At 47.5% G+C, this 12,500-nt stretch overlaps 1 protein-coding gene across 1 annotated transcript in view; it reads left to right on the top strand.

The window, feature by feature from the left end:
* The window catches only part of srbd1 (S1 RNA binding domain 1), a 42,903-nt gene extending 30,604 nt beyond the window's left edge, over window positions 1-12,299 (top strand). Inside the window, exons 17-21 of the mRNA XM_076046147.1 lie at window positions 2,519-2,625; window positions 3,717-3,878; window positions 4,728-4,880; window positions 9,893-10,077; window positions 11,638-12,299. Of these exons, the coding sequence (XP_075902262.1) occupies window positions 2,519-2,625; window positions 3,717-3,878; window positions 4,728-4,880; window positions 9,893-10,077; window positions 11,638-11,930 (900 nt within the window). The 3' untranslated portion in view covers window positions 11,931-12,299. The remainder of the gene's footprint in view (window positions 1-2,518; window positions 2,626-3,716; window positions 3,879-4,727; window positions 4,881-9,892; window positions 10,078-11,637) is intronic.
* The last annotated feature ends 201 nt before the right edge of the window (window positions 12,300-12,500 follow it).

Here is a 12,500-nt window from a genome sequence, read left to right on the forward strand (position 1 = left end):
TGATCCTGCGGTTTCTAATCGTCTCCCAGTCATCCTTCAATCATTCCCCGGCCCGAGGCTCCTGACACACGCAGCCATTGTGGCTGCAGCGCCTCCAGTCAGTGGCATCGCTCACAGACGGCTTTATATCGCAGCTCTGCTCCTCCGCTGCCGAGGCTGTGACTGTGAACATTTCAAGACCAACTTGACCTTTCTCATGTGAAAACGTTCACCACTCTGCAGGTGATTCCCCCCCCCGCCCGCCCGCCCTCCTCGTCTTTCATTGTGCACATTGTTGACATTCACTTCCAGTTTTACATGTCAAACCTCTCACCTTCGGTTTTATGAGCCCACTGCGATGCTGTGCTGCGTCTGCACTTTATTTAGCCGCTAACAAAGAGACACATTCTTAATCCGAAGCAGCGGAGACCCACTGACTTTCATTTTTGCAGTATTTCTTCCCTTCAACCCCAAAAAATTGCATCTTGTCATCTCAGAAAAATCATTTCTGCCACCAGAAAAACAGCAGCGACATTTTATGATAAAGACAATAATAAATTGTGCAGTGTGAGTTGTTCAAATGACACTGGCCGGGTGAAGGTTATTGACAGGAAGGCTGTTGGGGCCATGAATGAATTTATTCTCATCAGTTGCAGATTGTAATTTAGTCTTTATATTTTGTGTTTAGTTTCTGGTTGTTATATTTTGTTATTATTTTTGTGTATCTTTCGTGATGACAGTAATTAGGTCACTGGGATGTGGGCGGTGACACCTGGTTCATATCATTTTTCTTGCTTTAGATTGCTGCGATTAACTTTTGTGCACATTCCATCATTTGTTCTAGTTCTTTAATAAGCCCGTAAAAAAACAACATATTTTTTGATCTTGGTAAATGTATTTTTATACCGCGTGTCAGACAAGCAGCAAACCCCGACCCTCGGCCTGCTGGCGACTTCGTTACTTTTTGCTCCTGAGCTCGTTGCTGCAGGCTGTGTGATTCATTTGGCTTGTTTCCGCTGCCAGTTTCTTTCTTCCCATTCAGTCTCAATTTTTGAACTTCCTCTTTTGCCGGCAAACAGTGACTCACCACACTGTTGTCTAATAAAAAGAGCTATTTGAGAGTCAATAGAGGTTTTCACAAATTCCAGCAGTTTCTAATGTCCCCAAGTCCTCTTTGGTTGTGCAGGAGCTGCAATGACTCACTGGCTTGACTGACAATGTCTCCTTTTAATATGAAAAAAAAACATTTAGGTATGTTAATCATGCGTGTGCGTGCACACCCTATCATCAGGATGATTGCTTGGCAGCCTCTAAAGTGCAGCGCAGGTTGTTTGCTTTGGCAGCGTGAGAGGATACCTGAATGAAATCAGTTTCAGTGACGCCGTAACCCCCTCTATTGTGCCCCCTGCTGATTCAAAACCATATTGATCCAAAGTTTATTTCATTTTATTTATTTATTTTTTTTTAGAACAAACCTAATTTTTTTTTCCTCAGGCAGCGTCGCTAAAAAATATACGGAATCGCATTGCTGCCACACTTGTGATCATTTTTCACGTGGTAACGTGAAACTATCACGTCATTTCGTGAAAGTCTCACATTTGTACGTGATGCTTTTCACGAAATAACGTGATAGTGTCACATTTTTACGTGATCATTTTCCACTTTATAACGTGAAACTATCACGTCATTTCGTGAAAGTTTCATGTTTTTCGGTGAAATATTTTGTGTTTTTATTTAATTTATCTAAACTAAACCAGGCGACGCAAACAAAGGCACAATGTCTCGCTTGCGTGATTCTATTCAACTTGACTTGAAACTTGGTACGGAAGCACATTGATAGATAGATAGATAGATAGATAGATAGATAGATATAGACTTTATTGACATTAACATTTCCAGCAGCAGTAGTACAATGGAAAAGAAGAAATTTAAGCACACAGATTAAATAAAAAATTGTTGCCACATTAGAAAAAGAACAGGGCTCAGTACCACGTCATGACGTGAAAACTCTCACGGTTTTACGTTAAAACATTTTCACATTATAAACAACCATTTTTTTTTAATTTTTTTTTTAACATGTTGCTCATCGGAACCTGAGTGAGTCCTGCGGCGATGACGAGAAGTCAAAAGCGTCTCGTCTGTCGTCCTGGCCTCGGCCCTCCTGCCGTCCTCTTCTTGCTGCTCCAGAATAGTGCATTGGTTAAAAGCGTTGCCTAATAGCCCGATCATGTTACTGGACACACCGTGTTCCTCTCAGTCACATCATAAACGGCACACCACACACACACACACAGTCCAACAGTAGTCCAGTTTAGACTGCGGGCTAATCCTCAAGCAGTTGCTGAGGCATCAGTGGGAAGTGGGCAGCTGGAGCCGTCGGGCTCTCGCTCCTCTCCCGTTACCGCCGGCCTCCGCTGGTCTGCAGCCTTGGAACAACACCATCAATCATAATAAAACATCATTAACTATTTATTTGGCGTCAAGGATTGATTTTCTTTTTTTTTTTTTTCTTTTTTTTCCCTCTTCCTCTTCCTCTCAGCACGACGTGTCGGCCGGAGCTCTGAAGGCGGCGCTGGACGGCGTGGTGCAGGAGTGCGTGAGCTTCGTCGGCGTGGACATCAACATTTGCTCCGAGACGCTCATGAGGTAGAGCACGCTCGCAGATAAAGGTCACGGAGCAGAGTGTGTGTGCGTGTGGACTAATGGGACACACACACACACACACACACACACAGAGCAGGGCTTAACCCTCTGACATATTTTCCCCCAGTAGTCACAACAGGGCAAAGATTCATTCACTCTGGATGAGCTCGACCAGCACGATCTCTGCCTCACACTCTGGGGCCCAACTTTGTGCACGCACACACACACACACACACACACACACACACACACACACACACACACACACACTAATAGAAATGTACATGCATGCATGCATTTGCATGCGTTTGGAAAATATTCACGCACCACGTACGGGACTTTGTTTGCACAGGCATCACTTAACAGTCGGGGGGGTGGTAGACTTGGATATGGGGTGGGGGTGTGATGGGGTGGGGGGGGGGGCTTGCACCGATTTGGCAAACACACACACACACACGCACGCACACGCACGCACGCATGGTGGGTATAAAATGAGCTGGCATGGGCTGCAGTGGAGGCATCAGGTCATCTGTTTACCTGCCTGCTCTGTGAGTGAGCCTTTCCACTCCTGCACCACACACACACACACACACACACACACACACTTTAAATACACGCAGACGTGTTGATGACTGAGGTATTATGTTGAGTGTTGACATTGCCGTGTGCTTTGGTGTGAGTGAGTCACTGTGGCCATTAACAGTGCAGCCCTAATTGAGTTTCAAATCACTGCTTTTCATTGCCAAAACTAGAAATGTATACTGACTTAATATTGGCTCGTGTGTGTGTGTGTGTGTGTGTGTGTGTGTGTGTGTGTGTGTTTAAAAGTCTCACACTCACTCTCACCCTGTACAATGTGCTCTTTTTGTATCTTGTGTGAATGTGGATTGTGTCAACGACCTCAGAGGTCGACGCAGTCGCACAGCATTTTGGAGAAGCCCAAGCTGTGGTTTTCTGCCTTCACGTCAGACTCTGAGGTGCAGAGCAGAAGCTCAGAAATCATCACGCACACCTCTGACTGAGAATAGTGAGAGACTGAAATGTAGCCGATGATGCGTGTCTGACCGGCTGGTTGTGTTGCGGTGTGGTCGTAGACACGTGGCCGGCCTGAATGCGGGCCGAGCGAGGAGCATCGCCGAGTGGAGGGAGCAGAACGGCCCCTTGGTCAACAGGGAGCAGCTCAAGCTGGTCAAAGGAATGGGGCCCAAGTCCTACCAGCAGTGTGCCGGCTTCATCAGGATCAACCCACACAACAGGCATGTGGACTGGAGACTGTCACCCTCAAACTGGCCTTCACCCAGAAAAAAATAAAGTTTACATAAAAATACTTTTTTTTTCTAATATATATATATATTTAAAAAATTTATAATTTTTTTTTTCTTTTTACAAAGCTGTGAATATATTCTTTCATTATTATTTTTCAAATGTTTTGTGCCCAGTTTTATTGTGACTCCACCAGAATTTTTTTCTTCTATTTTTCTCAAAACTGTAAATAAAAATCAGTGCTGCCTCTTCTAGATTTATAGATTTAATCCCGGCCATGAAAATACAAAAAAATAAATAAATAAATAAAAAATATATATATATATATAGAAAATCCAAAACATAAACCCCCAAAATCTAAAGTGAACAATATTTACACTACCAGTCAAAAGTTTGGCCAAGTACTTTGATTGAATTTTCATGACTTATTTACATTGTCGCACACTATGAATGAGCACATGTGGAATATGTATTCAACAAAAACAAACTGAAATAACTCAAACCAGTTTTATATTTGAGATGATCTAGAATAACCGCCCTTCATATAAAATATATATCACATAACATATTTTAGGTCTTGAACATTTTTTCTTTTGCCACATTAATCCACATATCCTGCTTATATATTTGATGTCTTCATTGTGGATCTACAGTGTAGAAAGTAGTCAAGGTAAAGAAGAAGCAGCAACTGTTGACTGCTGGTGGAGATAAATAAAAAGCAACGTTTTGTGGTTTTGCTTTTCTTTGGAACTTTTTTCCTTTAAAAAAAAAACAACAAAAAACTTGTTTTTGATTATCTCAGTGATTTAAAACGTCTTTCTTTCTTCTCTTTGCCACTGCAGTGCCAAGCCACCGCAGCCTCAGCCAGCACCAGCTGCGCCACAGAAACCAGCGTCCAAGAAGGCCAAGGGAAAGTCTTCAGTCGCTGTGCCGACCTGCTTCAACCCGCTGGACCAAACCTGCATTCACCCAGAGTCCTACCATGTGGCGCAGAGGTACGGCCTGCTTCAAGTGTGTGTGGGAGGGGCCATGCTCATGTATCACTATGAAGTGTGCGCGACCATTTGTTACGTCCACGCGCAGCGAACACACTGTTCAGAAGGCAAAGCGTTGCCGGTCATCGTAGCTCGTTTAGCGTAGCTCGTTTATCGTGCGGTGATTGGCCGACCGGCTGCACCGCCCACCTCCAACGTCCAGCGCTAACCTGCTAGCCTGCAGGCTGATGCAGTATAATCAGTCAAAGTGCATATTTTCCCCGAAGACTGAAGGAAGCCCTGAAACTCAGCAGAGCGCCTCCTGCTCAGAGTTACAAGCTCTTTTTTTCTAGCAGCGGCAGCCTGCTGACGGGCCTGCTGGAATTCTTTTCTTTTGTTTTTTTTTTTTTTGGGGGGGGGGCGGGGGGGGGTAAGAAGCTGGAGCAAGGTCATCTTGGGTGGGGGTGGGGAGTGGGGGCAGCGTCTCATATGGTGCTGGTTATACTGGTGGAGAGCTCTGATTTGATTTACACACACACGGGATGCAAAGGGGTGTGTGTGTGTGTGTGTGTGTGTGTGTGTGTGTGTGTGTGTGTGTGTGTGTGTGTGTGTGTGTGTGTGTGTGTGTGTGTGTGTGTGTGTGTGTGTGAGACTTTGGCTGTTTTCTTGTGTGAGGAATCGTTATTAACGCTGCTCATGTTGATATCAGAAGCACATTGAACATCTGTTCAAGACTCGTCTGTTCTGTCAGTGTGTGTGTGTGTGTGTGTGTGTGTGTGTGTGTGTGTGTGCGTGAGAGAGAGAGAAAGAGGCCCCTCTCTCTCTCTCTGTCTCTCTCTCTCTCTCTCTCTCTCCCTCTCTCTCTCTTACAGCTGTTGTCACTCAACTTTGCTGTGTTTAGTCTACACATGTTCTGACAATGGTGGCTCAAAGCGTCGCACCCACCAGTGTTGATAGGATTGTAATAGCCTCGGTGCGTGTGCGTGTGTGTGTGCGTGCGTGTATATAGGCGTGTCCGGCCCACTTGAGTGGAGATGGGTTGATTGGACGGCTCTCAGTGTGTCCGGGTGTCTTCCACGTCCAGTCATCCATCCCATCTCTCTGTCCAGCCGTCTGTCCGTCTGTCTGTCTGTCCGTCTGTCTGTCTGTCTGTCTGTCTGTCCGTCCATTGAGCTGTCAGCCATGGCGCTGCTCAGTGGTGTTTGTTATCATAGCTCTCGGTGAGGAGCTCCTCTCAGAAGGAGCCTCTCCATGCTGTCACTCTGTGTTCTTCTCTGTTTCCTTGTGTGCGATCCAGATCAAAAGCTGCTGTTGCAGTGCCCGCATACTGACGTTTGATTTGGTTCCGCTGGGAAGTCTGTGCACTGAACCAAACCGTAAGGTTCCCGTTGAGCGTTACTCTGCTAGGGCCGTGCGATGAATCCATTTTAAATCGAAATCGGATTTATTCGCGAAGGCGATGTGAAAACAAGGAAAATCTTAAAATTATTTTACAGCGTGTGAGAGTTTTGCATTTTTTCATTCATCGTTGTTCAAGATGATATATTTAAAAAAAAAAAAAAAGTTTCTTTTTAAAGGGATGTTTGGTGAAAGACCGTTTTTCACTTCATCCACAGGGGGATTCATTTGTGTTTGGTTCTGAAGTTTACTTCACTTTATTCCCAACTAAGGGAACTTGATCTTTGTTTATGAAGAACCTCTTGATTTGCAAGTGAAGGTTGGTGGCAGTGAGGTTTGGTCAAGAAGCCAGTAACTGTTGGAGGATTTACACTGTCTTTCACTTACGCTTCATTCCTAATAGGGAAAATGTGTTTGCTAATTTTCTTTAAAAAATAAAAAATATTTGAAGTAATAAATTCCGTCGTCTTTTGTGGTTTCACCACAAAAATCTAAATTGAAAACTGAATTTTCAGAGAAAAAAAAAAAAAAAAAAAATCAGGATTTTATTTTTGTCCAAAATCACAGAAAACCTTGAATCTGCAACTCACTCTTTAATCCTGAGGCTTTTTCACCAGGCACTTATTTTCACACTCATCTGGTCTTCAACTCCTCCCAACCAACACGCTCTCCTCACATGGATTTTCAAATGGGGAAAAAATTGAATTGTGCCCATCACCATCATCATCATCATCATCATCATCATCATCATCATCATCATCATCATCATCAGATGCCTCAGTGTCACTGAGACGACCTCTCCCCCCCTCACGTCCTCACCTGCAGCTGATGGGAGAGGCTTGTGCGGGAATGCCTGTGTGTGTGTGTGTGTGTGTGTGTGTGTGTGTGTGTGTGTGTGTGTGTGTGTGTGTGTGTACACACTATGATGTATGAAGGAATAAGGAATATTGTGCTGATGGCATTAGTGAAACTGGAGCCTCCATTAGCGCTCACACCCCACGCATCACCCTCTTCTTTTGTAACCATATACAACAGCCAGCGAGACACGCATGCAAAAAAATGAAAAATGATGCCTCCCCCCACGACCCCCCCCCCCCCCCACGCCCCTCCATGGAGGTTGCTGAACGTCTTTGCTCTCATTTCCCACAGTACTTTGAAAGCCATCCCTCCGCTCTGTCCCTCTCTGTCGTGCTGCTTCTCTCCGGGGTTACGGCGCAAACAAAAATGCAGAGGTTTGACATTTTTGGGTGATAATCTGGGAGCGCGGCGGGGTTCCACTCTGCCAGGAATATTTCTATCATCTGCGGCAGTCAGGACCCAATATTTCTATAATGCAAGACAGAGTGGGCTCTTGCTGTGGGCCTGGATAAAATCTGTGTCCGAGCCCACACACACACACACACACACACACACACACACACACACACACACACACACACACACACACACACTCACAGGCTATGTTGGTTGTAATTATTAGAGTCTGCACCCAGCGGTGCGGCAGGCCTCTGCACTACTGGTCCCCCTTAAATGCTAACATACACGCTTGGAAAAATGAGATGCGTGACACACACACACACACACACACACGCACACCGGCAGGATTTTTGGGCCTGCACATAATTCAGCACTTCTTTCGCCCTCTCGCCCGTCGTCTGTCTTTCCATGATTCCATCTTGGATGTGTTTAATAGTGCTGGCAGGTTAAAAGGTGGCTCTTAAATTCAGCCTGGAATCTGGTGGCGTGTCCATCACTATTAGTCGGCATCCTGGGAGGAAAGCCAGCAGCAGTTGTGCCTCGGTGTTTAGGGACAGAGGGGGCGCTGCGGTGTTTTTTTGCAGTTGGATTAAAGAGGAAGTGGAAATGAGGGCGTTTCCTGAGATGAAATTCCCAGAAGGATCTGAGGCGACCTGGGCTGATCACTGTGGAGGAACCAGTTCTCTTCAGCAATGCACTTGTTTTTAAATTGAATTAGTTCCGGAACGTTCTAAATTATTTTATCCAGTCATGTGTTCTTGAGCTTCATGTTATAAGTAAAGCGGTGTTCAGACTGGCAGCCAGAATCCGATTTTTAGCCAATCCAGATTGAAACCCGGACGGCTGCACTGTAGTGTGAACAGTCACAAATCACATGAAATCCGATTTTTGTAAAACGGATTGAAACCACTTTCAGGAGGCATTTGGAGACATGAGTCTCAATGAGTCTTTTAGCTTTAGATAAAGGAGATTGATTGATTTACTGATTGATTGATTGAATTGAATTGAGACGATCAAACAGGAAAGGGTCTTTGTGATTGAAAGATTAACTCTTTTTTTTTTTTTTTTACTGCGTCCTCCATGGAGGGACGACAGTGTTTTCTCCTTTTGTATGTGTTGATGGACCTGCTCTGCTGCGAGTGCAGCGCCCCGCTGGCTCCGCCTCTGCTGGTGCAGCCACGGCTCTCGGCCCGCGCTGCCAAGGGAACGCTTCCGCCGCCGTCCGTCTCTCCGCCGGTGGGCGATGACGGCGCTGGCGGCGCCACGGCGCTCACAGCTGTCCGTGTCCCACATAGTTTGTACACAAACCGTGTCCTGTTACATCCGCTGCGGCGGCGCCAAGTCAGCGTTTTCAGGGGAAAGAAAGTGAATGAATCAACGGTGTGTGTGTGTGTGTGTGTGTGTGTGTGTGTGTGTGTGTGTGTGTGTGTGTGTGTGTGTGTGTGTGTGTGTGTGTGTGTGTGGCTCGACTCGGCTGCCCCTGACGTCCACCTGTCGCGCTGTCCGTCACACGTGGCGGGTGGAAGCAGCTGTGGCGTCTGCTTGGCGTCAGCCAGCGTCATCCGTCACACACACACACACACACACACACACCGTGCAACTGACGCACACATGAACACATGCAGCAACACACACACACACACACAAAAAAAACCTGCGATTCACGGTCCGTCGCCAGCTGCGCCCGCCGCTGTAAATAATAACGTCAACATTACGCGTCGCTGGCGGGGGGATTTTTTTATTTATTTATTTTTTTGAATCCCGCGTTTGAATGTCACTTTTTGTTGAATTTTCGCCGCCGGCTGGTGATCCGCCCGGCTGTCTAGACTGGCTGAAGGTGGCACATCCTGCTGGCGTGAAAGTCATAAAGAAAGTCTTTCCAGGCGGCCGGCGCAGGATGCGCGACAGGCCGACCTGGGCAGAATGGAGGCAGTTTGACGAGACAAGGTGTCAGGGTGTTAAGGGCCCTCCGTGGACTCGCCTGCTCTCACTCGCTGCTGCGGCATCGGGAGGTAAAACAAACGCGTGTGTTTGTGCCTCTGCTTGTTAAGTAGAGGAGAGAGGGAGGGGGGGGGGGGGGAGAGAGAGAGAGAGAGAGGGAGAAAAACACAGAGTTGGCAGCCAAAGATGTTGCGTGCTGCTGCTGCTGCTGCTGCTGCTGCTGCTGCTGCTGCTGCTGCTGCTGCTGCTGCACACCTCAGGTGCCTCCTCTGTCTGTTTTCTCCAGCTTCAGGGCCTCTCCTCACCTCCTCCTCATCCACGCCGTCGCGCTCTTCTCATTCAAATCAAAACTCCCCAGAATCACTGGAGACCAACGGGCCCTTCCAGTCGTTTGGTTTCACTCTGCGGTCTCTCTTCGCTTTGCTCTGATTCCCCAGGTTCCTGTCCCTCGTGGGAGGCAGCGCCGAGCAGATCGGCAGCGCCGAGCTGCGGCAGTGCGTGGAGAGCCGGGTGAGGAGCAGCAGCGTGGAGGAGCTGGCCAGGACGGCCGACACCACGCCCGAGACCCTCGGCCTCATCATCGACAGCCTCACGCAGCCGCCCGGCTTCGACATACGGCAAAGTAAGAACACCCCCATACACCCCCCCCCTTCGCTCCGTGGTGGTCACGGTCAAACTAAACTAAACTCGAGCACAAGCACAAGGAAAAGTATCCTCACTGTGGGACACTCGTAAAAATAAACTTCTCAGCAAACCAACAAACCCATTTTTAAGTAATTAAGATCAAGATTTCTTTGAACAAGCCAATGAAAGTTTTCATTGCAGCTCCCGTGGTCAAAAAATTAAGAAAAGAAAATAGCAACACATATAATAAATAAAACGGGATAATAAAATGCGATTAAAAAAATCATTTAAATATGAAGTCATCAGAATAAAAATGCAAACATTTTCTGTCCCTGTTAGAGAAAACGCAGAGTTATCCGGGGTTCCTGCATCAAAAAAAAAAAAAACACTTTTGTAACCTGGTAGTTGCAGTATCTGGTCAGAGTGTTTTTATAGGCACCACATGGCTGATAAAAAGTTGCACTTTTGTCCAATTCTTGTAAAAAGACACACAATCTTTCCCCGTGCTTTTATTATAATAGGCATATCAGGACAGTGCAACCTGATTCTGACAGATTCTGGCTGCACTTCCTCCATCCACTGGTCCCAACCGCACAAGTGCTGTATGATGGACGGACAGTATGTGTTCAAAAAGGAACGGAGTCTTTAGGGCTTTTGGCGGAAGGACGTAAAGACGATGCCCCCCCCGCCGCCGCCGCCGTCTTCTTCTGCTTAAAATCTCCTAATAATCACAAACAATCGTCTTCCGAGCCGGTTCTGGTATCGTGTTCGCTCGCATTCCGCCGCCGCATGAAACACTAGAGCCACTTAGGCCGCAATCACGGTCGGCTTCAGGAATATTGCATTAAAGAACGGCGGAATGTTTGCACAAGAATTTTGAAATTGCCGTCGTGATTGTCAGACTTGTCAGTAAAATCATACAAAAAAATAAAATACACATTTATATTCATATTAATCCTGCCGTATTACCAGGCTCTCCTCTTTCAGCCAAGTTGAACTGTGGCTGAGGCAAAGTGGCTCCTGCCTCCTCCCTAAATGAAGGTGCATAGCTCCCAGGTTCACCCTCAGGTTGTCCCTCTTGGGTTGCAGCTCGCCCTCCTGCTCGCCCTCCTGCTCGCCGCTCAGCTGAGTAAATAGACGGGCCCAGGCTACCGCATGAAATCAGTGCTGCGGGGAGGATAATTGGAGCCGACTATTTCCTGGGGTGGCCGGGCTCCCCCCTACTCCCTCCAGCCCCCCCCCCCCGACTCCCCTGTGTTTGTGGGGCCTGGGTGGAGAGTGGAGGTGTAAAACACAGCACTGAGAGGAGTGGAAGTATGCGGCGACCAGGGTCGGGTTGCCACCGGAAATTTAACACGGCTTTGTCGTCGTGCCTTCCCTTCTGCTTTCCTACATTCCCAGTTTCCTGCCTCTCCTCCCACACACACACACACACACACACACGTGTCGATGGCACCTGCACCCTTCTGACTTGCACCTCACCACCTCGTCTTGTCTCTCTCTCTCTCTCTCTCTCTCTCTCTCTCTCTCTCTCTCTCTCTCTTTGTCTCTCTCTCAGACTTTGGTCAGGCCGACTTTAAGCAGGGCGTTGTGTCGATGAGCGACCTGCGGGTGGGCTCGGTGCTGACGGGCCGGGTGGACAACACGGCCCTGTTCGGGGCCTTTGTAGATATCGGTGTGGGACGCTCGGGCCTCATCCACAAAAGTCACATCACCCTGGACAAGCTGCCGGCCAGCCAGCGGCGCCGCAGCCTGGCGCTGGGACCCGGGGAGCGGGTGGAGGTGCGCGTGCTGAACGTGGACGCTCAGAGGGGGAGGATCGGCCTGGATCTGATCCGAGTGCTGCAGTAGGTCCGAGAAACGGGGATGGAATAATTAAAACTGAATGGATGGAATGGATTTTTTTTTTTTAAATGTCTTTAAATTCAGTCAGAACTGCTGCTTCATGTTAGAGTTTCGGTCAAAGCAAGCAGCCGCTTCCTCCTGGCCTGGTTCTGGGTCCTGTTCATTAGTGGGCGGAGCTAATTAGCCGAGTCATGGTTGATGATGCTCCTCACTGTGTCACAGTTTGCACAGAGACTGCTGTTAGCTGACAAGTAGACACTTTAAACCTTTAATTCAAGTTCTTTTTTTTTTACTCTTTCTGCCTCAGTCAGTATTTTTCGTCTTTTGCAACCTGCTGTCGTTGCGATCTGACATTAAAGGTTACGTTTCCTTCAACTGTGTGCGCTTTATGTTTGATTCCTTGCGATGCCTCACCGTCCGAGCTGCGTCTGCGGGCCGGGACGGGAAGACGGATGGTGGGACTCGGGGAGAGGAGAGAGGCTGGCACGGGCCGTGTCGGGGTAAGACAAAAGAAGACACCGAGCAAAGAGCTCATTTTCTTCCACACAAAACAGGAAAATGTAAAAATGAAGTGTT

The sequence above is a fragment of the Nelusetta ayraudi genome, unplaced genomic scaffold, assembly GCF_046127955.1.
Source record: "Nelusetta ayraudi isolate G7.1 ecotype Tasmania unplaced genomic scaffold, CSIRO-AGI_Nayr_v1 ptg000089l, whole genome shotgun sequence".
Taxonomy (NCBI): Eukaryota; Metazoa; Chordata; class Actinopteri; order Tetraodontiformes; family Monacanthidae; genus Nelusetta; species Nelusetta ayraudi.